Raw genomic sequence first — 27,432 nt, forward strand, 5'->3', positions numbered from 1 at the left:
AAGATGTAGGGTTTTTTGGTGTGGTGAGACCAAGATCAAGATAATATATCTGGGCAAGTTTTAAAGTGCTGCGTGTGGTGCAAACCTATTTGTTGATTGCCTGCCCATTTGCCTGTTTTTTTTTTTTTACTTTGACTTTGCCTCAAGTAATGGATTTATTTGTCTGTCTTTCTCAAATAAAGCACTTACCTGCAACTGCAGCTGTCTCTGCTGCCTGACATGCCTCAATTAACACCATCCCTAAGGTGAAATATGATGGTGGCAGCATCACATTTTGGGAATGTTTTTCATCCTCTGAAAATGGGCTTCTTGACAAAATTGAAAGGAGAATGGATGGAGCAAAATACAGGGAGATATTACAAGAGAACCTGCTTCAGTCTGCTAAAAAAAAAAATGCTTTGAGAAACTTCACCCTTCAGCAGGACAACGGTCCCAAACACAAAGCCCAAATAATGCAGGAGTGGTTAAATACAAAAAGGTGAATGAAGGTTAGGGTGCATAAGTTGCCCCCTAAAAATGAAAAGTTCCTCCGATCATGATGAATTTTTGTTTTTATGTTCCTTTTGGTAAGAAAACACACTGGGTGAAATATTTTGGCAAAATTCAAAAGTTTAATGGTGGCACCAGGAGCTCAAAGTTATGGAAAAAGCTGCTATTTTATGACTTTTATGACAAAATTTTGATCACTTTTCATGAAACATTATGGCATCTTATAGAGTATACCAAATATCTTAGATACACATTTTTCGTACATATTCTAAATATATTATCAAGCACAGTTTGAGTTTTAGCTGTTCATTGAATCATTGTTCAACTACTTTTAAACAATACAAATGTATTATGAATCACATTAATGCTTCTCAATCCCTTGCAAAGGTTCTTAACATGATCTCTGGGTCACAAGAAATCAATAAATGGAGTCCAACATTGTGATTCAAACCTTACGCGAAAACATAAAATAAGCGTTTTTTGGCAAAAAATGAACCTCATGGTGCCACCGTTAGACTTTTGAATATGGTCAAAAATTTTACAGGATGTCTTTATTGGTGAAAAGGAACACCCAAACAAAAATGCATCAGATTTTATGAAAGTGAGGGCAACTGATGCACCCTAATGAAGGTGAATGTTGTATCGTGGCCAAGACAAAGTCGCAATCGGAATCCTATTGAAAATTGGTGGCACTTTTTGAAAATTGCAGTCAACAAACATCCAACCAACATGAAAAACCCGGAGCAAATTTGCCATTAAGAATGTACAAAAATCACTCCCAGACAGCGTGGAACACTTTTAAGAACTTACCCAAACTGACTTATAGCTGTTATTGCAGCAAAAGGTGGTTCTACTAAGTACAAGTCTGAAGGTCTTGTATAATTATGCAAGTAGCATTTTTCAGTTTTTATTTTTTTAAGAGCTGCTGACAAATAATGAATTTTTGACTTTGAAAAAAGAATATTGCAAGGTTTGTAATAAAAAATATGGACTGGAAAAAAATGTCATTGGTAATCCAGAGGAATCTGATGACTGAAAAGGTGGTTGAATACTTGGATAGCTTCTTTGGAGTGTATACATGCATACTGACTCCGTCCTGAAGTGATTGGATCATGTGTCATACAGCCTTCCTTTCCTAAAACATTCTTGGTGAGCGTCCAAAGGGTCGGCACGGTTTCTGAATGACCGTGAACCCTTAAAGGATATACGCAGAGCCATGGCCTCACTTTCATTTATAAATGCCTTGAGACCTCAAGAATGGAACAGGAATAGTTTTAAGCATTGACAATAAATCTAATTTAGTAATTTTTACAATTAAAGTGATTCATATAGGTAGCGGTCTGAGTGAATGATCCTGACATCTGTGATGTCACAGCAGGAAGGCTATCGGTCTCATCGCCATTTCCGCTATACTAAAACACAGAGCTGACTCCAATTTCGAGCTTCCATTTTGAGCTAATTTATCGCCATGCCACATAGATGTGTTGCTGGCGGGTGCAGCAACATGACAGAAGGTGGATTTACGTTGCATTCATGGTCCAAGAATGTTCAAACTGCAAAGATCTGGACGCATTTTGCGAAAAGTTCACAGGCACATTGGGCACCTACGAAGTGGTCTCTCCTCTGCTCTGCATATTTTACTGAAGATTTGTACGAGACCACTGATCTGTTGAGGAGCGTTGGCTATAAGCCCGTATTGAAAGAGGGTGCAGTACCAACAATTAAAGGAAAAGAAAACTACAAGAAAAAGAAAGTAAGTTCAGTTGCACCAGTTCTCCCAGAGGGTGAGCCGAGGGTTGTTGCTAAAACCCGGGACAGAACAGGACGTGACATATTATTGCTCAGGCAGTGACCTCCCCACGGTTGTTGCTAAAACCAGTGATGTCCCATCCCGTCCTGGGTTTTAGTAATTGCCTGAGCCGAGCAGTAATGGCGGAGTACTCAGTATGGAGAAAATGGAGAATGAGTGGACCAGCCGTCTGATTTCTCCGCTGGATATGCTTGCCTCAGCAGCAATATCTCGCCCTTACGTGGAAGAAGCGAATGAACGGAGAACTGAACAAACAACTGAAAGTCAGATTGTTTCAAAACAATTGGCCACAAAGTCGGCCTTCAAGAAGTGAGAACACAGACGGGTAAGCTGCGACTCTCATTTAGATACAAAACAACAAAAACAACAACACTCATTGTTTACCTGCATTTAGATTAATACATGTAACTTGTATTGTGTGTTTAAGTTACCGGTATAAGATTATTTCATTTCCTTCAGAATGTGATTGTCTCAGTTCATCTGATTATTTAATTAGCCTTTGATGTTTTATCAGTGAAAATGCATGCATGTACGTGTATGTTGCATAAGTTATTACACCTATCCTGTTTTAATGAGAGTCAACCCACAATTAATGAAGTCAAATCAGTCTTAGTTGAGCAAGTCGGTAATGGTATTTCTTACTTTCACCATAAATTTTTATTTATATGACTTTGGTCTATAGCTGTAAAAGGCCTCGGCTTTAAAACCGATTACCGCAGTGACGTCACACACTCAGGGCTGGCTGGCTCAGCGGGGCAGCTCCAATGCCAACTTTGCGGTCAATTTTAACTCTCGAAAATATATATATATATTTTTAATTCCAATTTATGCAGCATACAAGAGTCAAGGATGGAGATACTATCCACTCAGAAATCTTATCTCATTATCTCTAGCTGCTTTATCCTGTTCTACAGGGTCGCAGGCAAGCTGGAGCCTATCCCAGCTGACTATGGGTGAAAGGCGGGGTACACCCTGGATAAGTCGCCAGGTCATCACAGGGCTGACACATATGGCCCTTTTCCACTACCCTTTTTCAGCTCACTTCAGCTCGCTTCAGCTCACTTCAGCCCGACACGGCTCGCGTTTCGACTACCAAAAACCAGCACGACTCAGCTCGCTTCAGCCCTGCTTAGCCCCTAAAACTCGCACCGTTTTGGAGTAGGGCTGAAGCGAGCCAAAGCGAGCCGAGTGAGGCTGGGGGTGTGAGCAGACACTCCCCTGTGCACTGATTGGTGAGGAGGAGTGTCCTCACATGCCCACACACGCCCCGCGAGCGCGCTGGGATCTGTAAACACCGCAAACCCGGAAGGAGAAGAATTACGAATTATGAGAATTTCTGAAGCCTTATGCGCCTCGCCTCATTTATACGCTCTTGCCAGTATCTGTTGGCGTTGTCGGTGACAACAAGCCACAGCACCAAGACCAGCAACACTAACGACTCCATGTCCTCCATGTTTATTGTTTACTATTCGGGTCGTGAGACTACCGCTTAAAAGCTCACTGATGTCACTGTTTGCGCTGCTTAACGACATCACCTGACGTCCACCCACTTTCGCTAACTCCACCCAATGTGTCCACCCACTTCCAGCCAGCACGGTTCAGCGCGGTTGTAGTCGAAATGCAACTCCAACAGCCCCGCTCAGCCCGACTCAGCACGGCACGGCTCAGCCCGACTCAGCCGTGTTTGTAGTGGAAAAGCGGCAATAGACACAGACAACCATTCACACTCACGGTCAATTTAGAGTCACCAGTTAACCTAACCTGCATGTCTTTGGACTGTGGGGGAAACCGGAGCACCCGGAGGAAACCCACGCGGACACAAAACATGCAAACTCTGCACAGAAAGGCCCTCGCCGGCCACTGGGCTCGAACCCAGACCTTCTTGCTGTGAGGCGACAGCACTAACCACTACACCACCGTGCCGCCCTCCACTCAGAAATGTATTTTAAAATAAAGGTTCTGCATATCTCCTTTAAAGTTTCCAATGTTTATAGAACCATCCAATTTTCAGAGGTAGTCAATCACAATCAAAACTGTAAGCCTCAAAATCAACTCATATTCGGCTAGTACCGTAATCAAGATCGCTTACTATTGTATTAGACTGCTTAGAAATAAATTAGTGCAGACTGTTGACAAAGGAGTGTCAGGGAAAGCTAAAACAATATGAGAGTTTTCTGAGCTCAGCTTGAAGCGAAGCTGAGATTAAAATACAATGTTAATGTGACTTCTCCTTTGGAAAAACATCATGTGGTGCGTTTGGAACATTCTCTTGAAAAAAGCAAAGGGAAAGTGTTGGCTCAAAAACCTTACCCTGTTCACATGAATGCAAAGCTAAAACAGTGAAATAGTACATGATGTGACTTTTGTGCATATACAGTGACCTCCACAATTATTGGCACCCCTTGTAAAGATCAGTAAAAAGTGTTCGAAAAAAGACACCTGTTGGTGAAGTTGCTTCATCTTACATTGAAAAAAAAAGAGAAAAATCCAACCTTTAATTGAAATAAATGTATTCAGGGAAAAACAAATCCCTCATCAAGAAATAATTATTTTCAACAAAAACATATGTGCCACTATTATTGGCACCCCTGCATTTAATACTTTGTACAAATTCCCTTTGCCAGTGAAACAGTACTGAGTCTCCTGTCTCATTTTATAAGGTTGAAGATACAGAGCAAGGCGTCTGAGCCCATTCCTCTTTACACAATCTCTCCACATCATCCAGGGTCCGAGGCCCTCTCTTGTGCTCTCTCTTCTTCAGCTCATCCCACAGGTTTTCAGTGGGGTTCAGGTCAGAGGACTGAGATGGTCATGGCAGAAGCTTGATTCTGTCATCAGCTAAACATTTTTGTGTTGATTTGGACATATGCTTCAGATCATTGTCCTGCTGGAAGATCCAATGATGACCCAGTTTTAGTTTTCTGACAGAAGCAGCCAGATTCTGATTTAAAATGTCCTGCTATTTCATGGAGTCTTTTTTCTGGAATACCTTCCAAATCATCTGTTGGCATGGAGGTGGCGTCTGATAGTGGTTTTGGAGACTTGGAATCCCTAAGATTTTACTTTTTCTTGCAATTCACCAACAGTGATCCTTGGGGATCACTATTTTCCCTCTCTTACCCTCCTCCTCACTGTAGATGGGGGCAGAATAAACTTGGGTCCTCTTCCAGGCAAGTTTCTAATAGTTCCAGTTGGTGTCCACTTTTTTATTATTGCCCTAACAGAAGTAATGGACATTTTTAGGTGAGTATCTTTTTTTTTTTTTTAAATAACCATTCTCCTACTTATGAAGGTCAACACACTTCTCCCTGATTTGGTTTGTGTGTTCTCTTATCTTTCCCATGTTGATAGATGACTAAGGTCATTTGGCCTCTGTGCCACCTCATATTTGTTCCCCAGTTAACCAGGAAGTCATGGATTATAGCTTGAAGGTTCCTACACACTTCAATCAATTCAAAAATACTGTACAATTTAAATGGGAAACATGCTTCAGGTACATTGCGTTCACTATAATTTCCAGGGGTGTCAATAACTGTGGCACATGTATTTTTGTTGAAAATAATTATTTCTTGATGATGGATGTGTTTTTCTCTGAATAAATTTATTTCAATTAAAGGTTGGATTTTTCTCATTTGTTCAGTGTGATGAAGCTACTTCACCAAAAGGTAGATTTTTTTTTTTTACCCTTTCTACTCATCTTTACAAGCAGTGCCAATAATCATGGAGGGCACTGTACATTTACAAAGTATCTGCTTAGTATGGTTGTATATTACTGTGTGCATATTTCTGGCTTTTGGTATTTGCATTTGTGTGCGCATGTGTTTGTTTGTGTGTCAAGGAAGAGAACAGCATCTACTCTCTAAGGAAGTGTGCATAAGGGCATGTCTGTGTGATCTGCCAGGGCATCCCAGCAGGCTTTCCCTGGCACACCTATAATCATAGAGGCAACATGGGGATGCATTAACTCCAATAACCTAGCACACTCACACACACATTATCTCTTATTTTTTTCCTTTTCACAGTGCAGATTTAGATAGATCTAAAGCCACTCTGGAGTTTATAACACCTTGCTTCTTGTCTAAGTAAATGTCTTTAAAAAAAAAAATCACAGATCCACCCATATCAACCCAGATAGAAAAAAAGAGACCCCAGACAAGTGCCGCACTCAAGTGGAAAAGCTTAATTTAGCTTCATTGCCTTTTTTTTTCATGCTGGCCAGTAATGATCTAATGTGTGACATTTCTCTAAGCAGGGCATATCTTACTGTGACTAAGCCCTCCCTCTGGTATATGTGAAGCTGCTCCAGTGAGGTTTGGTATTATTACAGTGGCTTACTTCCCTGAGCCCTGTTTTTATGTGCACTTTATAGCAGTTCAGTAGAAAGCTTTGTAAAGCACATTAACACACTGTAATATCACACTTGCAATGAAAGTGACCGATTTCAATCCTTAAATCTATCTCTCAGGCGGCACGGTGGTGTAGTGGTTAGCGCTGTCGCCTCACAGCAAGAAGGTCCGGGTTCGAGCCCCATGGTCGACAAGGGCCTTTCTGTGCGGAGTTTGCATGCTCTCCCTGTGTCCGCGTGGGTTTCCTCTGGGTGCTCCGGTTTCCCCCACAGTCCAAAGACATGCAGGTTAGGTTAACTGGTGACTCTAAATTGACCGTAGGTGTGAATGTGAGTGTGAATGGTTGTCTGTGTCTATGTGTCAGCCCTGTGATGATCTGGCGACTTGTCCAGGGTGTACCCCGCCTTTCGCCCATAGTCAGCTGGGATAGGCTCCAGCTTGCCTGCGACCCTGTAGAACAGGATAAAGCAGCTAGAGATGATGAGATGAGATCTATCTCTCAGCTTAGCTGTGACTAAATGCTACATATCAGAACTTGCACTTCAGATTGCCATAAGATACACAGAGAATACAACACCACGTAGCATGCTATGCTCATTATAAAATACAATAAAATTCAAAATTTATCTCAGTTACGTAAAGTGACAGTGTAATACATCTCCACTTCACATCACCCTAAAACCTATGGTCTTAGTCTACATGCCTTGCTGCCCACAACAGCCCAAGACAATATCCCTTCCTGCCTGTAGAGGTCAATAACTCCAGTGTTCATTAATCAGCTGTTCACTTCCTAGTTTGCTAACTATACTGTATAAACACTTCAGTTTGTCATTGCGAAGTCTTGCCAATCTCCTGTGTAAGTTCTGAGATGTGATTTTCCTGTTTGCTTTTCCTATGACTTGGCCATCCTGCTAATGTTTCCTCGATTGATCTTTGGATAGTCCTATTGTTTGATGATTAATGTCATTACTGTAACCACTGCCTGCTTAATAACTTGGATTTTGTATTGTGTTTCAAGAAACACTGCACATGGAGCCTCAGTCCTCTACCGAGTCTGGTTTGTTGCACTTACCATCATAAGTTCCACTCTCCAGGAGTAAACCACTCTCCTCCAAGATCCTGAAGTCACTTAGACTGATGAAGTTGTAGTCCACTCCTGGAACCTCCCCCTCTCTGGGCAGGCGGGTTGTGCCTTCAATTTGGAGGAAATAAGATGAAATTAATGCCTTTTCCTTTTATCAAACCAATGCAATAGAAAAGAACTCAGTCTCAAGCTGTTTTTTTTTAATGGCAGGTAGATAATTTGTATCTAAATTATCTATATTTATAAATATTTATATATATTGTTTTTCTTAATATATATTTTTAATTTTATCTGTTTTTACAAGTAAGGTGAGAGAGAAACGGTATTTTGATTCTCCTATATGTCCTGGATGTATAGTGAATTGACAATAAAAAAAAAAAAATCTTTGAATCTTTGAGCACCATCCATCCATTATCTATACCGCATGTACGTCAGGGTTGCAGGGGAAGCTAGAGCCAATCCCAGCTGACTTCAGGTGAGAGGCGGGGTACACCTTGGACAGATTACCAGTCTATCGCAGGACTAACACAGAGACAAACAACCATTCACGCCTATGGGGAATTTAGAGTAGCAAATTAACCTAATCTGTATGTCTTTGGATTGTGGGAGGAAACTAGAGCACCCAGAGGAAACCCACACTGGCATGGGAGAACGTGCAAACACCACACAGAAAGACCCCAGTCAGCCACAAGGTTCGAACCCAGAACCTTCTTGCTGTGAGGCAACAGTGCTGACCACTACACCACCGCCATGAATCACCAGTGAAGCACTAGTGAAGTTGAAATGTAACTTCAGATTATATGTAGTTTGAATCAACAACTTTATAAAAGTGGAGAATACAAGCAGAGCATATTTATTAGAGTTATTTGTCAAACGACTGAAAGACAGATTGTGCTTGATGTCTCTACAGTCTTGGTTGAGTGCTGTGAGACTGAATAAAAGAAAATAGAAAACAAAGAAGGCTTTGTAATGTGCCTAATTAGCTAAACTGAGACGAACAAAAGGTTATTCCACCATTGCCAGGGAACATATTGACTCTCTTTTAACTGTTAGTCAAGCGTGGTCATCTATCCCACCACAATGGCATGAAGACTGTGCAGGGGAGTCTGTACAAAACGTGTGCCCCAAAAATAAATAAATAAATAAAAATTAAACTAAAAATAAAAAAGCAGCAAAATAGGAAGTGTGGTTGACTACATGTTCTGTGTAATAGAAATTTGGGTAATTAGTATCTTATTAAACTATGTATATTTTATTCCTCCTACAGTAAAACTTCAGTACCTACTTCTTCTACTGTCCCCTCGATATCTCTCTACTCAGAGTGAATCTAGCTGGCTAGCAGATTTCAAACACAAATAGGAAAATGGATGATCCCAATCTGCTAATCTTGTTTCTATCTATAGCTGCCGGTAGCCACTAAAATGTGATTAAACAAACCAAGGGGCACATTCCTTTAATGTTTGGGGTGGTTAAATATGGAAACATAATAACATTCTTGACCTTTTATGAACAGAACTATATATAGTGCAATTACGATCCAAAACAATGTTGCCCGACACATATACAATCAGCGATGCTGGATGTGTTACGTTACCCACCCACGAATAAGCATTTCGAATTAGTCATAAAATAAAAACCTAAAATCCCACCTGCTGTGTCTCAGTTCAGCAAAGGCTGTTTTTGTCAAACATTTATTCTTTATTATTAGCTCATCCAGCCTATAGGCGATGAGCTTATGCCATCATGGGCTGTCCGTCATCTGTCGTCTGTTGTCCGTCTGGCATCATCCATATTTCGCAAAAATAATTTCTTCTCTCTCAATTCTTCACCATTTTTTTTCTTTTTGCCAGGAAGGAGGTGCATATGGCCTGGGGTGCATATGGCTTCTACCCAAATTTGCATCATTGCAATTAATAACAAAGATATGAGGTAATTAAGCCCTAACGAGCAGTTTCCACACAAATCGCTTCTTCTCCCTCAATTCTTCACCGATTTTGATTCTTTCTTGCATGAAAGTAGGGGTACCTAGGGTGCATATAACTTCTACCTAGATTTGCTTAATTACAGTTATTAATGAAGTTATGGACTAATTAAGCCTTAATGAGCAGTTCAACAAAAGCCGCTTCTTCTCTGTCAATTTCTCACCATTTTGGATTCTTTCTGACAGATAAGTAGGTATTCCTAGGGTGTATATAGCTTCTATATATAGCTTGTATATATTGTATATAGCTTGCAACATTTATTGTGCAAGGTGGCCCACTTTAGATCGTTCCTTCTGGACTAGACGGGGCCGGAGTGAGCTGTGCCGGCTCGGTTATTTCATCTCATCTCATTATCTCTAGCCGCTTTGATCCTGTTCTACAGGGTCGCAGGCAAGCTGGAGCCTATCCCAGCTGACTATGGGCGAAAGGTGGGGTACACCCTGGACAAGTCGCCAGGTCATCACAAGGCTGACACATAGACAACCATTCACACTCACATTCACACCTACGGTCAATTTAGAGTCACCAGTTAACCTAACCTGCATGTCTTTGGACTGTGGGGGAAACCGGAGCACCCGGAGGAAACCCACGCGGACACGGGGAGAACATGCAAACTCCACACAGAAAGGCCCTTGCTGGCCACGGGGCTCGAACCTGGACCTTCTTGCTGTGAGGCGACAGCGCTAACCACTACACCACTGTGCCGCCGGCTCGGTTATGAAGTACGGTAATATTATATTGCCACTTTAGGGCTTTGGTGAACGAAATATACAGGGAAAAAATTACATTTTTAATTCAGCCTCATTTAAGAAGGGTGTGGTTGACCCTTTTCACCAGTTCCACACACAGAGCACAGATCAATCCTTGGTGCAGATACAGCGATGTGTTTCAGCCTTAATAACTTGCATGGTAGTAAAATGAGGCATTGGGAGGGAATTTTGCAGCCACATCAAAAGGCGATTTGTACTGTGCCTCCTTGTGTACATAAACAGCAGGTACACAAGCATATGTAGAATTAGAATCATTATCACATGATAGCTGAAGACAACTGGAGATCTAAAGACGAGTGAATACACTTGGCAAAGAGCACTAACTATAAACTATCAGACACCCACCACTGAGTTGATATTGAGAGACTGACTAAGGGCTTCTTAGAGAATATTGTTCTTGGAAACTCCCATCCATAGTTAACTGTGGCACTGAATTTGGTTCCGCCAATAGACTACAACTTTCTTAGACCCTAAAAGCTCTCAATTTAACTTTCAATCAACTCCAAGTCTTTTTCAAGATTCTGGAACAGTATTTAAAAAATACAACACAGATCCATATATTACATTTGTTGAGCAAGGGAACATGATGTGGGATGTGGGAGTGAATATATTGGATAGAATATATATATGTGTGTGTGTGTGTGTGTGTGTGTGTGTGTGTGTGTGTGTACCATGTCCACTGGGACCGTCTTTGGAGGAGAGGCGATTGTTTGGCTACACACAAGAAGCATCCGAAAGTGGCATTTCTTCCAAATGCAAAACCAAAAATAAAAGCTGACATTTCTCAGCTTTGTTTGTGTGGGTGCTACAAAATGCCACCACGCTTTGCTCTCAGTTGAGGTACGTTTACATTTGAATTCTCCATATTGAAAATGTTGGTGTCAAAAAACCTGGACATCAACAAGGAGTAAATGATATAAAAACACAGCTAAATGACACCATCCGTCAAACATCACAGTGAAACAGTCACCTAAAAGTAGGACACTCTGTCAATCTCATGAATGGATTCAATACAAGCTCAGAAGGTTAACAGGGTGGGTGCGTTATTGCTGCATAGGAGTATTTCTACAAATGTGAAGAAAACCGAGAAGAGGAAACAAAGGAAAAGAGGAGAGGAGTAGAAATGCTGAGTACCACCTAAGGGTGTTCCTTCTCTCCCTCCATCAGAGAGGCTTTTAAAAGCTTTTATCTTGTGCACCCTGATGCTACTCCGAGGCTCCACAAGAGGTGCTGTCTTCCTCTTTTTAAGTCTTTTCTTCCTATGTATGTCCTCCTCTGTACAATTTCCCTATCTTTCTCGCCATCTCTCATCATCTCAGCTGAGCAGACAGGGGGAGAGAAAGGGAAGTAGGGAGAGATTAATAATAAAAAATGAGACACGGAGAAAGCTGACAGGTCGTAACTAGGCTTGTGTATGGAGTGACCTAAGGACAGCAAAGCAGCACGTTCTGTTTAAATGTCACCATACACTGAAGATTTAATTAAGTGTCTCATTCTGGACTCAGATCAAAGCGTGTGCTTTATTCCGATTGGACAAGCTGTCGTTAATTCGGTTTTCAGTATCAATCATTCCACAGCATTCTGAAATAACACCATCAATAAAACATTATGCCACAGCTATATTTTATACATGGCACAGAGCAACTTCTGTCTTTCAACAAAGAGGTAATGTACAATCTTTAATGTAAGAAATGAACAAAATGGGCGGCACGGTGGTGTAGTGGTTAGCACTGTCGCCTCACAGCAAGAAGGTCCTGGGTTCGAGCCCCGGGGCCGGCGAGGGCCTTTCTGTGTGGAGTTTGCATGTTGTCCGCGTGGGTTTCCTCCGGGTGCTCCAGTTTCCCCCACAGTCCAAAGACATGCAGGTTAGGTTAACTGGTGACTCTAAATTGACCGTAGATGTGAATGGTTGTCTGTGTCTATGTGTAAGCCCTGTGATGACCTGGTGACTTGTCCAGGGTGTACCCCGCCTCTCGCCCATAGTCAGCTGGGATAGGCACCAGCTTGCCTGCGACCCTGTAGAAGGATAAAGCGGCTAGAGATAATGAGATGAGATGAACAAAATGATTGGTATCAGGTGTGCTTGGTATCAGGAACACTAACATGAACTCATATTCAATAACACTCATTTTTTCCTCATGATTGCCACATCCAAACAAAGACATGCAAAGGACCAGAAAAAAAAAAAAGAGCTGATAATTTCCCTACCAAATTCAGCACACAATAAGATCTCAAATCTCAACACCTTTGTAAAAATCATACAACTTAGACCACTTCGTGCAAGACTTATCAAGGCTAGAAAGTCTGCAACATTCGTATTCACATCCAGTATGATCACATGAAGGATGAGGGAGCTGAATAATACAGCGACCCGGCAAGGAAGCAGTTTTTCAGCCTGAGGAGAATCACTAGCTTTTCTCTTCACAGCCAAACACCCAGACACGCTGAAGTGAGCTGAAGCAGCCGCCTCTACTTTGACAACCAAATGAGAAGAGACTTTGGAGATAATGAACAGATGGACAAATATGTGTGTGTGTGTGTGTGTGTGTGTGTGTGTGTGTGTGTGTGTGTGTGTGTGTGTGTGTGTTTTACATGGTATAGTACGCAGGTAAAGGTTGTCCCGGATGATTTGCTGTAATTTGTGGTCCAATGAACCCTTCTGAAACTGCAAGCTGAGGTAATGCCTCAAGTCTGTGTTGAGCACTTTGCCTGCAAAGAGAAAAGAAGGAAGAAAAGAAGGTCAGAAAAATGGATTGAATGGATTTGCATACTGTATGCATCAGAGGGGAATCATCAGAGCCTTCTAGGCCTTCAGAGAAAGCCCAAACATATCAACATTTCAAATGTTATATTTAATTGCTTTCATTCTTTCAGAATTTTATTATAATTAATTTCTTCTAACTCTAATTTGGCTTCATTTTCTATCAAATTTGCTTCAGAAATGAAAGGGTTACTGTCCTGGAAACATTAAACTAGAGTTATCCAATGAGATTTTTTGGTTTGTTGTCTCTAGGCTGAGAAGAGTTTAGAGCTGCTCACTCATTGTTTAGGACTTCATTACCGGGACAGAAGGCCACGGCAGTGTATGTTTATATAGGAAGTGACAGATGAATTAACCAATCAGATTTTGATTTATAGTGGGATGGACCAAAAATGTATCACCCTAGGCCTTCTCGAAGGCTAACGGGAGCTTAACCGTGAGTCGGCGCCATCAGCGCAGCACTGAAGTCACCTTCTAGCCAATGTAGCGTTCATCAGTAGTGTTAACGAATGCTAATAAAGCAGTCATGCCAGTGCTATCGAGAGCAAGTAACACAGACCTAATGACTGAGAAACTAAGATTTCTGTCTCCAGACTCTTATTCCGTGCACACTCACCACAGTATTTTTCACTCATCCTTACAGTGTCTTGCAAAAGTATTCATCCCCCTTGGTGTTTGTCCTGTTTTGTTGCATTACAAGCTGGAATTAAAATGGATTTTTGGGGGGTTAGCATGTGATTGACACAACATGCCTACCACTTTAAGGGTGAAAATTGTTGTTTTATTGTGACACAAACAATAATTAAGATGAAAAAACAGAAATCTGGAGTGTGCATAAGTATTCACCCCCTTTCATATGAAACCCCTAAATAAGAGCTGGTCCAACCAGTTCACTTCATAAGTCACATAAGTAGTTGATTAAGATCCACCTGTGTGCAATCAAAGTGTCACATTATCTGTCACATAATGTCTGTATAAATCAACCTGTTCTGGAAGGATCCTGACACTGTAACATGACTAAGCAAGCAACATGAAAACCAAGGAGCCTCCAAACAGTTCAGAGACAAAGTTGTGGAGAAGTATAGATCAGGGTTGGGTTATAAAAAATATCCCAAACTTTGAATATCCCAGGGAGCACCATTAAGTCCATTATAGCAAAATGGAAAGAATATGGCACCACTACAAACCTGAAAAGAGAAGGCTGCCCACCAAAACTCACAGACCGGGCAAGGAGGGCATTAATCAGAGATGCAACAAAGACACCAACGATAACACTGAGGGAGCTGCAAAGATCCACAGTGGAGATGGGAGTATCTGTCCATAGGACCACTTTAAGCCATACACTCCACAGAATGAGGTTTTATGGAAGAGTGGCCAGAAAAAAGTCATTGCTTAAGAAAACACATTTGGAGTTCACCCAACAGCATGTGGCAGACTCCCCAAACACATCGAAGAAGATTCTCTGGTCAAATGAGACTAAAATTGAACTTTTTGGCCATCATGAGAAATGCCATGTGTGGCACAAACCCAACACCCTGAGAACACCATTCACTCAGTGAAGCATGGTGGTGGCAGCATCATGCTGTGGGGATGTTTTTCATCTGCAGGGACAGGAAAGCTGGTCAGGACTGAAGGAAAGATGGATGGCACTAAATACAGGGCAATTCTGGAGGAAAACCTGTTTGAGTCAGCCAGAGGTTTGAGTCGGTGATGAAGGTTCATGGTCCAGCAGGACAATGACCCTAAACATACTGCTAAAGCTACACTGGAGTGGTTTAAGGGGAAACATTTAAATGTCTTGGAATGGCCTAGTCAAAGCCCAGACCTCAAGCCAATTGAGAATCTGTGACATAACTTGAAGATTGCTGTACACCAGCACAACCCATCTAACTTGAAGGAGTTGGAGCAGTTTTGCCTTGAGGAATGGGCAAAAATCCCAGTGGCTAGATGTGCTAAGCTAATAGAGACATACCCCAAGAGACCTGCAGCTGTAATTGCAGCAAAAGGTGGCTCTGTAAAGTATTGACTTTGAGGGGAGAAAACCTATGCACACACCAGATTTCTGTTTTTTCATCTTAATTATTGTTTGTGTCAGAATGAAACAACAATTTTCACCTTTAAAGTTGTAGGCATGTTGTGTAAATCAGATGGTGCGAACTGCCCAAAAATCAATTTTAATTCCAGCTTGTAATGCGACCAAAGAGGACAAACACCAAGGGTGATGAATACTTTTGCAAGACAATGTAAGTATTCATTCCCCTATGTTATTTACTTGCTTACTTTTAAAATCAACATCAACAACTACACACAACGGAGCAACCTGGCAACCTGCCGCTAATCCCTTGCAAAACCCTTTGCCCTGTTGCTCTTTTGGTGTGTTTGGCTAAGTTTTGGCTGAGCTCAAGTCTCAGCTCTAATAATAATGGTTTGCCACTGGTATGCGCACATGCGGATGGTTGGTGTGATATATACTGTTGGCAATCTAGAAATTGTAATCAGTGTCGATAGCATGGGCAAGCAAGATCAAACAAGGGTAATCACTATTTAAAATCAAAACAGGCAAAAGTCATAACCAAGATGAAAAATAGCACAAAACTCAAAAGACAGCTATAAGGCTCAGATGTAAGGTACCATATTGCTTGATGAGACTTTGCGAGAAGACAGAAACACCAAGTTATAAGTGCATAAACTAATGAGCAAGAGTAACACTGAATAGGTGATCACAATCAGGTAACAAACCAATGACAGGACAGGGATAAAGACAGGATTAGAACAAAACATAGGCATGCTTGTCACCATGGGAACTGTAACATGAATAGTGACTCCATAACAGTATGTTCCAAAGTGTGTGCCTTACAATAGTACGAACTGTCTCTCCCAGACTCCATGGTCTAGCAAGCAGAATGTCATCTTGGCTTTTTTTGGCTTTTTTTTTCCATCTGACTGTCAATCCTAAGATTTTGCTTTGAGCAATATATCTCTACATTACCGCAATCACGTAACAGACACAGTGCATGTCCCATTTATCTCCGCTTGCTTGATTCAGCACGTGCAGTTTTTTTGTTCCTCAAAAAAAGTTAACAATGCTGACAGTCTCGGAGTGCAAACAGACATGAAATGAAGGCTCACAAACAGAAGTCTTTTTGTCTCCAGTGTCTTTTCTAAAGTGTTGGTGAAAGTAGGAGAAATTGTGGAGGAGTGGAGAAGAAAGAAATGTAGATGAGAGAATGAATGAAGGAGGGAATGATGACAGAGAACTCTTGAGCAGACGGTTCACTTTATCGGTCTCTCCCAGCTGCCAACACACCTGAACCCCACCATCCAGAACACTGAAGGTCTGGTACAGGTGTGATTGAACAGATTGAAAAAGAAACAGCAATAACACAGACAGAATGGAAAACCAATGATGCAAAGAAAGAGAAGGATCAAATATAACACAACCCTGTAGTGATATAATCATCAAGCCATAAAATCTAAAATATTATCTTATATGAATCAGTTTAATTCAGTTTTATTCGTATGCTATATATTTGTATACATGCTCCATTGTCACAAAGGAACTTTACACAGGCGTATCAGACGCTCACTGGCCATGCTGTGAAAATTGTGCATGCAGACGCTCATCTAAGTTTCCAAATCTGTCATTGCTTAACTCTTGATATTTTCTATTGTGAATACTATCATTTAAAAGCTTATAATATCTGCTTTCCAAAGAAATTTATCTCATTAAGATCTGTTCAGTACTTTGGGAGTAACGGCAGGTTGAATTTGGTACAACAGAGTTCACTCTCTGCTCGCGTGATGTCGGGAAACTGCCGGTGCTTTGGAGTCATGGGAAAGCAGTCAGGCTCTCTCTCTCTTCTGATCAGTTTCCAACTGGATTATTTGTGAATATCAGTCAGATAACTTTTATAGGGATGTTCTCTCACTGTCACTGTTTCTGATGAAGTATTCAGCAAAATTTTCCGTCAGCTAGTTTTGATGTTAGGCTTCACAGGAGACTTTGAAGTGAGTTTTCAGAGCTTTACCAACTTTTTTTTTCCAAATCAAACTGATTCATGTAAATAAATAACTATTTTAGAATATAACGGTAGTTGTTTTGATGAAAAATATTGAGCTCTTAGTGGTCGGAATGAGATTTTAAAAAATCAGAAGTCAGAAACGCAAGTGTCAATTTCAATTCAATTAAATGGCATTGTTTATTGGATGTGGCTCACACAGATTTTTCTAGGTTAGTCTTGAAAGCTGTGAATATTAATCGAAATAGTCATTTACATTCTTTAATATAGACACTAGTAGGCCCTACTTAGAAATACAAAGGCCTACAGAGCACAAAGAAGGTATTAGAAATAATCTTTTATTACTTTTTTATTACCTCGCCCACGATGGAGTAAGCGAGGTCAGGTATTGTAATCAGTGCAGTTTGTTTGTCTGGGTGTCTGTCTGTTAACAATCTACTGTCTAGACGGTTGCACTGATTGACTTAAAATGTTCAGGGTAGGTGGGCAATGGGCCGTAGATTACGAGATTAAATTTTGGGGGCAATCAGGTCAAGGTGAAGGTCAAAGTCACTAGAAAGGTCAACCTTTCCGGCAAAATAACATATTTTCCATTATAACTCAAAAACAGTTGCTGATAGACAGATGTTTACTATTAGGAGCATATAGGAGCTCCCATATGGCCTTTCATTTGTCACCATGATCTTTGACCTTGAATGACTTTGAAATGTCAAATTCAAGGTCATGGATTTTTATAGGACTAGAACCTGACAGCTGATGATTGAAAAATATTACCATTATCAACATATAGGTATAAAATAAGTGCTGCCGGTTGAGGTTTGCTTTGCCTGGCAACACTTGTTTTGATAGAGAATGGTAGATGTGAATGACATTCAGTGCTTATTTATGCATATTTTATAATTAACATTGATTTCTCTTTCTTTGTGACGTATAAATGAGAGTTAAGATCAGCTTTATATTGCGCAAATAAAGCCATTTGGTGAAACTTTGAAGAAGAGAGTGTACCGATTGAATGTGTTAACCAAATTAGCATGATTAATACTAATTAAATACTAATTTACATAATTTGTTTTTACTAATTTTTCAAACTTTGTATTCAGTTTACAACCACCTGCCAATTTTCATGTAAATATTTAGAAAAATAAAAAAGTTACTAAGAAAAAACATTTCATCTCACTGGTTAATGAGGCCTATTTTGGACCATGTGATCCTAATACGGGCGGCATGGTGGTGTAGTGGTTAGCGCTGTTGCCTCACAGCAAGAAGGTCCTGGGTTCGAGCCCCAGGGCCGGCGAGGGCCTTTCTGTGTGGAGTTTGCATGTTCTCCCCGTGTCCGCGTGGGTTTCCTCCGGGTGCTCCGGTTTCCCCCACAGTCCAAAGACATGCAGGTTAGGTTAACTGGTGACTCTAAATTGACCGTAGGTGTGAATGTGAGTGTGAATGGTTGTCTGTGTCTATGTGTTGGCCCTGTGATGACCTGGCGACTTGTCCAGGGTGTACCCCGCCTTTCGCCCGTAGTCAGCTGGGATAGGCTCCAGCTTGCCTGCGACCCTGTAGAAGGATAAAGCGGCTAGAGATAATGAGATGAGATGAGATGATCCTAATACAGAATATCACGGCAGTTTTCTAAAAATTAAGCTGTTTTTTTTTTCAATCTTTGATTTGTAATATCTCAAGAACGGATAAACGTTTTAATTCTGTAAAAAATGTGTTATTTAGCATTCAATTCTGGATTCAATGAGAGCTGTTTCAAGCAATTTGGAGTGAATTTGAATTTCCATCTGATATGCCTATTTTACAGAACTCTATCTAGATGATGATTTAGACCTTGGATTAGCAAGCCAGAGGTGACAGTGGTAAGGAAACACTTCCTGACAGAACATGAGGAAGGAACCTAGAGACTGAAATGGAGAACTCATCCTCTTTTGAGTGACACTTTAACAACTGAGATGAAATCGGGGTTATTATTCACCGATATTCACTGAGACTGAGGTGGATAATTGTTTTAGTATAAGTACACAAGTGATTATTTTTTTAAAAAATTTTATTTTTAAAAAATCATTCATTTCAGTCTTCAAAAGCAGCATTCAAATGTACAGTAATAATGGCACAGCATAGGCTTCTGTCACTTATCTACGCCAAGTCACATAAAATGCTTTGTTTTGAAATCAATAAAATATGTAAATCACAATTCCACCTTACCTTTGAATAGTTTTAGACAAAATTTTGTAGCATCTTTAGTGATTTTAGGAACAGCATTTCCTTTCATCATTTGTAATTCTTCCTCACTCATGGTGACAAAGCAGCTGGCAGCTATTTTGCTGAGTCGCTCGAGTTGATTATTGAGAAATAGTCCAAATTTCTCGACCAATCAGTGCGAGCAATTGCCTATAATCACCGGCGTATTTATACTAAAAATCATTAATTACTCTTCTACAACCAATGGCACGGTGGTGTAGTGGTTAGCACTGTCACCTCACAGCAAGAAGCTTCTGGGTTCGAGCCCAGTGGCTGACGAGGGCCTTTCTGTGTGGAGTTTGCATGTTCTCCCCGTGTCTGTGTGGGTTTCCTCCGGGTGCTCCGGTTTCCCCCACAGTCCAAAGACATGCAGGTTAGGCTAACTGGTGACTCTAAATTGACCGTAGGTGTGAATGTGAGTGTGAATGGTTGTTTGTCTCTATGTGTCAGCCCTGTGATGACCTGGCGACTTGTCCAGGGTGTACCCCGCCTCTCACCCATAGTCAGCTGGGATAAGCTCCAGCTTGCCCACAACCCTGCACAGGATAAGCGGTTACAGATAATTGATGGACTCTTCTACAACCATATATTCTAAAGTTTAAAAAAAAAAAAAGTGTGTTAAAGATGTTTAGCATGAGTATACGGTGTCCTGGGATGAGCACATGACAGTTTTTATGATTACAGCAGCAGTTGTTTAGGTAAAAACCTATTTTAAAGGAACAGTCCACCGTATTTCCATAATGAAATATGCTCTTATCTGAATTGAGACGAGCTGCTCCGTACCTATCCGAGCTTTGCGCGACCTCCCAGTCAGTCAGACGCAGTCAGACGCGCTGTCACTCCTGTTAGCAATGTAGCTAGGCTCAGTATGGCCAACGGTATTTTTTGGGGCTGTAGTTAGATGCGACCAAACTCTTCCGCGTTTTTCCTGTTTACATAGGTTTATATGACCAGTGATATGAAACAAGTTCAGTTACACAAATTGAAACGTAGCGATTTTCTATGCTATGGAAAGTCCGCACTATAATGACAGGCGTACTAACACCTTCTGCGCGCTTCGGCAGCGCATTGATATCTGAGCTCCGTATCAATGCGCTGCCGAAGCGCGCAGAAGGTGTTAGTACGCCTGTCATTATAGTGCCGACTTTCCATAGCATAGAAAATCGCTACGTTTCAATTTGTGTAACTGAACTTGTTTCATATCACTGGTCATATAAACCTATGTAAACAGGAAAAACGCGGAAGAGTTTGGTCGCATCTAACTACAGCCCCAAAAAATACCGTTGGCCATGCTGAGCCTAGCTACATTGCTAACAGGAGTGACAGCGCGTCTGACTGCGTCTGACTGACTGGGAGGTCGTGCAAAGCTCGGATAGGTACGGAGCAGCTCGTCTCAATTCAGATAAGAGCATATTTCATTATGGAAATACAGTGGACTGTTCCTTTAAACAGAGGTGGACAGTAACAAAGTACACTTACTTGAGTACTGTACTTAAGTATACTTTTTGAGTATCTGTACTTTACTTGAGTAGTAATTTTTTTTTAAACTTATGACTTTAACTTCACTACATTTAAAAAACAAATATCGTACTTTTTACTCCACTACATTTCTATCAAGGTCCTCGTTACTACGAAGCAGCTTTGAAAGTGGATGTTTTTTGTTTTCTTTTATAAAACATGATTGTTTTTTTTTTGCAGGTGACACTGAGACAGCCGATCAGTAATCACTAGGGTCACGTCACGTCCATAGACTGTATAAAATCAAGTTTAATTTCTCAGCAGTATTATTTGAACATGATCAGTTATTGGCAGAATGGAAGGAGGCAGTTTTTCTGGAGAATGCACGCACCCATGGCCATACCTAGAACCCATGTTTCAGTTTTCAGAAAAGATTAAAAATGCATTTCGTTTTAAATGTTTGTTTTGTTTGCCTAAAACGAACCACATCACAGCCTTCAAAAAACTCGCCGTTTGACCTGTGGAAGCATATTGAGGTATGTAAATGTTTTATTCCAAGAGAAAGCTTGTAATTTAGTTGTCTGTGCTTTTAGAGCTAGCAATAATGCTGCAATAGCTATGCAGTCTGGTTAGTGAAATGACTTTCTATGGATTTGCCCGCCAAGTTGCCGTAGCCTTGTCCACGGCTAACGCTAACACATAGCTAGTTAACTTGGACACTGTTAGTTAGCATCAGGGCTCTCAAGTCTCACGCATTGAGCGTGAGACACACGCATTTCAAGCAGTTCACATGCTCACACGCCACACCTTGCATCTCTCATGCACAGAAATTACTAAGACAACACCCACCAAGGTGCACCGCTATTTTTTAACTGTGGACAAAGAGCCACCAATCAAGTGGTTTCCCGCAGAGTTCAGAAATAGCTTGCCACACACCGATCAATAAATTGAGAAATGTAGCTACCCAACAGCCAATCAAAAAATAGCATTGTTGTTGTCGCGGCGAATGCCCTTTTTGTCAGCCGGTATGTAAGCGCGTTAATTACTCACCTGCGCGCAATCAAGGAGAACAAAGCGACACGCTGACTGCCTGGTCGGGTGCGAGGACTGAACAGCAAAAAATAGGCTGCTGCAGCGTGAAACACAAACTCGATCACTTGCCGAGCATTTTGTGAAGCTGTGTAGACGTTTTACCATTGTCAAGATCTGAACAGACAGCCGGTAAGCTCGCATTTATTTTTATTTTGTTGTGAATCCGAGGAAATTGTTGCGCTGACGGGGCATTGAGATGCGGGGAAAATGTTTGTGTTTGTAGCGTCTTAAGGTTCACATATTCACATGGTGCTTTGTGTAATTGTTGGCTGGTAAGGGTTATTGCAACTTGCTTTGTTTGGTCCGGTAAAAGGTGTGGCAACTTGCTTGGTCTCATGTTTGAAATGGCCCAATTTAGATGTGGTTTGATGCATGGATATTATTGTGCTGAATCCTTGGGTGCCAGTGAAGACATGGTTTAAAAGCATGTATCTTTTTCTACTTGCATACCGTGCATGTTTAAAACGAACTGAAAGTATTTCATTGTTAAAATGTTCATGGTGGATATGGTTTGTAAATATGTAGGTTGGCTTGTTACTTGGTAACTCACTTATTGGGTTTAGTAACTTGCTTAATTCATTATGGCCCTTGTGGTTAAAATGTATTTTAATATTTTGATGTATTTACATTGAAACAATTCATTCAAAATCTGTCTTAAGTTAAAGTAAATTCTATCTATTTTCACATACATGTATTTAATATTAAGTTTTTGATAATCATATAGGGGTGGCACGGTGGTGTAGTGGTTAGCGCTGTCGCCTCACAGCAAGAAGGTTCTGGGTTCAATCCCCGTGGCCGGCGAGGGCCTTTCTGTGTGGAGTTTGCATGTTCTCCCTGTGTCCGCGTGGGTTTCCTCCGGGTGCTCCGGTTTCCCCCACAGTCCAAAGACATGCAGGTTAGGTTAACTGGTGACTCTAAATTGAGCGTAGGTGTGAATGTGAGTGTGAATGGTTGTCTGTGTCTATGTGTCAGCCCTGTGATGACCTGGCGACTTGTCCAGGGTGTACCCTGCCTTTCGCCCGTAGTCAGCTGGGATGGGCTCCAGCTTGCCTGTGACCCTGTAGAACAGGATAAAGTGGCTAGAGATAATGAGATGAGATGATAATCATATTTTTTGTGTAACTGCTTTTATAAAAAGAAAAAAAACTGCGCAAATTGGTAAATGGATGGTGTTTGTCTTTTAAGGTTTTTCACCTGCAAAGGAAAAAGATGGAACAAAGGTCTGGTTTGAGTGAATTCCAGTTTTAATGTTCAGCATTGGTATTACTCTTCAAGTGTGGGATAAGCACAGCAAAGGAGCAAAACACTTGACAGTTGTATCCGGGTAAAATTTACATGAACTTTCCGAAGAAGACGATGCGGTGAAGTGCAAACGGACACACATTGGAGGACGCGGGAGTGCCATATTTGATGAGTAGCCTACAGTACAGTAAATCATCTCATCATATGATTTTGTATTTCCTGAATGAAATTAGTACTTGCATCACAAAAATTGAGAGCTGATGTTGGGAAATATTGTCTCCAGCTAATAATGTTAACTATCAGTTTGCCCAGAGTCTGTGAGCTTGTCTAGCCACTTCAATCTTGAATCCTTGCTAATTTCAACAGCTATTTTTGACACCTGTTTTTAGTTCTAGTGTTGCATACTTGAATGAAAACTCAGTGTTTTTTTTTATCATCTCTTCCTTTACTGGGTACTTGCCAAACTGCAAAATACACAGATATAGTAGTACATTGTTATGTGCTTCTGTTTACACGTTGCCCTTGACGGAACTCTCTTCTCAATCATGGCTGTTAAAATGGCAGGCCTGGAACCACTGTTTCAAGTGGGAGCCCCCTACCCCCGTACTGAAGGCCTCTAAATCTGCCACTAACACTTACAACACACAACACCAATCATAACCCCCACTCCATCCCCCTGTGCGCCGCCGCCGACACCCCTCACCAGCACCACCCCTGCCCTTCCCGACAAATCTCACTCTGAACTGACTTTAAAACTTGAGAGCCCTGGTTAGCATGTAAAAACAGTTACGCTAACACGAATAACGGTAACTTTAGCATGATCTTGCCAAATAAACAGAATGTAGAAATCTTTCTTTTCTTGAAACATTAGCTACCAAATATGATTTCGAGTTTGAAAAGAGTTTGCTAGCATGTCAGGTGGAGCTTCAGCTCTACAGGTTCTACAAACTAGTCAGAAAATCCAGTCGGTTGCTTCAGAGGCATTAGGTTTTGTAAGCGTTGTGGCAATAATACAACAGTGCATTGACAGAAAATGTACTTTTCATACTTAAGTATTTTTAAAAGCAAGTACTTCAGTACTTTAACTTCAGTAAAAATTTGACTGTCCAACTTTCACTTGTATCGGAATTACATTTAATCAGTGGAATCTGTACTTTGACTTAAGTAATAAACTTGGGTGGGTACTTTATCCAACTCTGATTTTAAAATATTTCAGATTCCACAATTTACTTACATTCCTTGAGGCTCCCTACTACAGTATCCCCCTTTGCCCTGCACACTGCAATCTGGTTAGTTGAGTGATAAATAAATTAAAAAGTGCTTGATGTCAGCAGTGCGTGAAGTGTTTCAGTCTTTGAAAAGGAAAAAATGTCTAGTATGAACCTTGGTACACTGTACTCAGTCAGTTATCTGTCACAATATCATCTCTTCAGCCTGAAGGACAAAAGCTCACAAAGCTGATGGCAGGATGTCAGAAAAAATCTGCAGGAATTTTGGGTAAAATTCTCTTTAATTTCTGACATGAAAGGTATTATTGAGGAAAACAGAACAGAAATTAAAATGTCCTGATTTTCTGTATTGGGCTTTTTTTTTTTTTTTTTTACCCTGAGGGCAGAAGTGTACAAGTATGGCCAAATATTACACACACACACACACACACACACACACACAAATAAACAGAAGGTTCTCAGTCCTGTGGGTTTGTGAAAGCTCTCATAGCAGCTGTGATCTGACCCTTTTTTTTTTTTGAGGAGAGATGGCACATACACATCACATTTTCAGTCTCACAGTTAGATTTATTTACACATCCACAACTTGTTAATATCCATAAAAAGTTGCATCATCATCTCTCTCTCTCTCTCTCTTTCTTTCTTTCCCTTTTCTCTTTCTCTCTGTTGTTTATTGCTACTTTTGACTGACAGGAGATGCACCCTGTGGTCAGACTTAGGGACTTCTTTGCTGAAAATATCAACCATCAACAAATTCCCCTCCCTTTGTTGTCAGCTCTCCGACAGTGAGGATCCCTGAGCTTTTCTTCTCCTGCTGCTCCTGCTCTAAGCCTTACTTTCTATAATCTCACCCTGACTCATTCCACTTTTTCTGAGAAAGTGGGACACGTGACAGACAAGGCAGACAATCATCTCCATCCCTGAAGACTGAGCAAACCTCTGACTCCAATGTGCACTAGGGTGCATCAGTTGCCCCCTAAAAATGAAAAGTTCCTCTGATCATGATGCATTTTTGTTTTTATGTTCCTTTTGGTAAGAAAACACACTGGGTGAAATATTTTGCCAAAATTCAAAAGTTTAATGGTGGCACCAGGAGCTCAAAGTTATGGAAAAAGATGCTATTTTATGACTTTTATGACAAAATTTTGATCACTTTTCATGAAACATTATGGCACCTTATAGAGTATACCAAATATCTTACACATTTTTAGTACATATTCTAAATGTATTATCAAGCACAGTTTGAGTTTTAGCTGTTCATTGAATCATTGTTCAACTACTTTTAAACAATACAAATGTATTATGAATCACATTAATGCTTCTCAATCCCTTGCAAAGGTTCTTAACATGATCTCTGGGTCACAAGAAATCAATAAATGGAGTCCAACATTGTGATTCAAACCTGCGCGAAAACATAAAATAAGCGTTTTTTTTTTTTGGCAAAAAATGAACCTCATGGTGCCACCATTAGACTTTTGAATCTCATCTCATTATCTCTAGCCGCTTTATCCTTCTACAGGGTCGCAGGCAAGCTGGAGCCTATCCCAGCTGACTATGGGCGAAAGGCGGGGTACACCCTGGACAAGTCGCCAGGTCATCACAGGGCTGACACATAGACACAGACAACCATTCACACTCACATTCACACCTACGCTCAATTTAGAGTCACCAGTTAACCTAACCTGCATGTCTTTGGACTGTGGGGGAAACCGGAGCACCCGGAGGAAACCCACGCGGACACGGGGAGAACATGCAAACTCCGCACAGAAAGGCCCTTGCCGGCCCCGGGGCTCGAACCCAGGACCTTCTTGCTGTGAGGCGACAGCGCTAACCACTACACCACCGTGCCGCCCACTTTTGAATATGGTCAAAAATTTTATAGGATGTCTTTATTTGTGAAAAGGAACACCCAAACAAAAATGCATCAGATTTTATGAAAGTGAGGGCAACTGATGCACCCTAATGTGCACCTCTATCCCTCCACAGGCTTCCAGAGATTCTACATTTCTAAGTGAATGTCCAAAATCATCCCTGCTTTACCAGGAACCGGATTCACAAAAAGCACCATGAGAAAAAAGCGACAAGAGCAACAAAACTCACAAGATTGTAAAATGCCTTGTAGAGACAATAAAATAATATAAATATTGTAAAATTGCCTAATACCAGTTGCGTGAATGCATAACATGCAAGATGTTCTTTATTTAAGTATCATCAGGTGAAACAATAATGGTTCAGCTTCAGTGGTAGAGGCTCTGGGCTACTGATCAGACGCCAAGCTGCCACTGTTTGGCCCTTGAGGGAAACCCATAGGCCTCTGATTCTGTTCTGAGCCTGAACATGTGACCATAAAGTGTTTCTAACTTTGGTATTAGACATTAACCAAGTCTGATGTTTAACAAGCTGTCAGACAATGACATGAAACACTCAATTCTCTATGACTGATGTTACATAGGTTCAAATCAACTGAACAATTATTTTTAATAGCAGCCTCAAAGAAGAACACTAATGACCTCTAATGCAGTCCTTAAGGGTGTTATTCTGCCCGTCACAGATTCTCTTCCACTAAATATACAATCCTGTGCAAAAGTCTTAGGCACATGTAAAGAAATGCTACAAACCAAAAATGGCTTAAAAAATAATGAAATAAAATGTTTCAACATTTAAAAAAATACTATAAACAGCAGTAAGCCATAATAAATATCACCAAAGTCAATATTTGGTGTGAGACGACCCTTTGCTTTAAAAAAAAAAAAAAAAAGTAGTAGTCTCAGGTACAGTGAGTGCAGTTTTATAAGGAAATGAGCTGTAGGTTTTACTGAGCATCTTACAGAACCAGCCACAGTTCTTCTGGACACTTTGACTGTCACACTTGCTTCTTAATTTTGCACCAAAACCCAGCAGCCTTCATTCTG

At 40.9% G+C, this 27,432-nt stretch overlaps 1 protein-coding gene across 1 annotated transcript in view; it reads right to left on the bottom strand.

Annotated features, from left to right (window-relative positions):
• The window catches only part of LOC132885114 (membrane-associated guanylate kinase, WW and PDZ domain-containing protein 3), a 301,407-nt gene that overhangs the window by 84,902 nt on the left and 189,073 nt on the right, over window positions 1-27,432 (bottom strand). The window contains exons 2-3 of the mRNA XM_060919435.1: window positions 13,074-13,190; window positions 7,718-7,837 (exon numbers count right to left, since the gene is read on the bottom strand). Of these exons, the coding sequence (XP_060775418.1) occupies window positions 7,718-7,837; window positions 13,074-13,190 (237 nt within the window). The remainder of the gene's footprint in view (window positions 1-7,717; window positions 7,838-13,073; window positions 13,191-27,432) is intronic.

Source organism: Neoarius graeffei, chromosome 4 (assembly GCF_027579695.1).
Source record: "Neoarius graeffei isolate fNeoGra1 chromosome 4, fNeoGra1.pri, whole genome shotgun sequence".
Taxonomy (NCBI): Eukaryota; Metazoa; Chordata; class Actinopteri; order Siluriformes; family Ariidae; genus Neoarius; species Neoarius graeffei.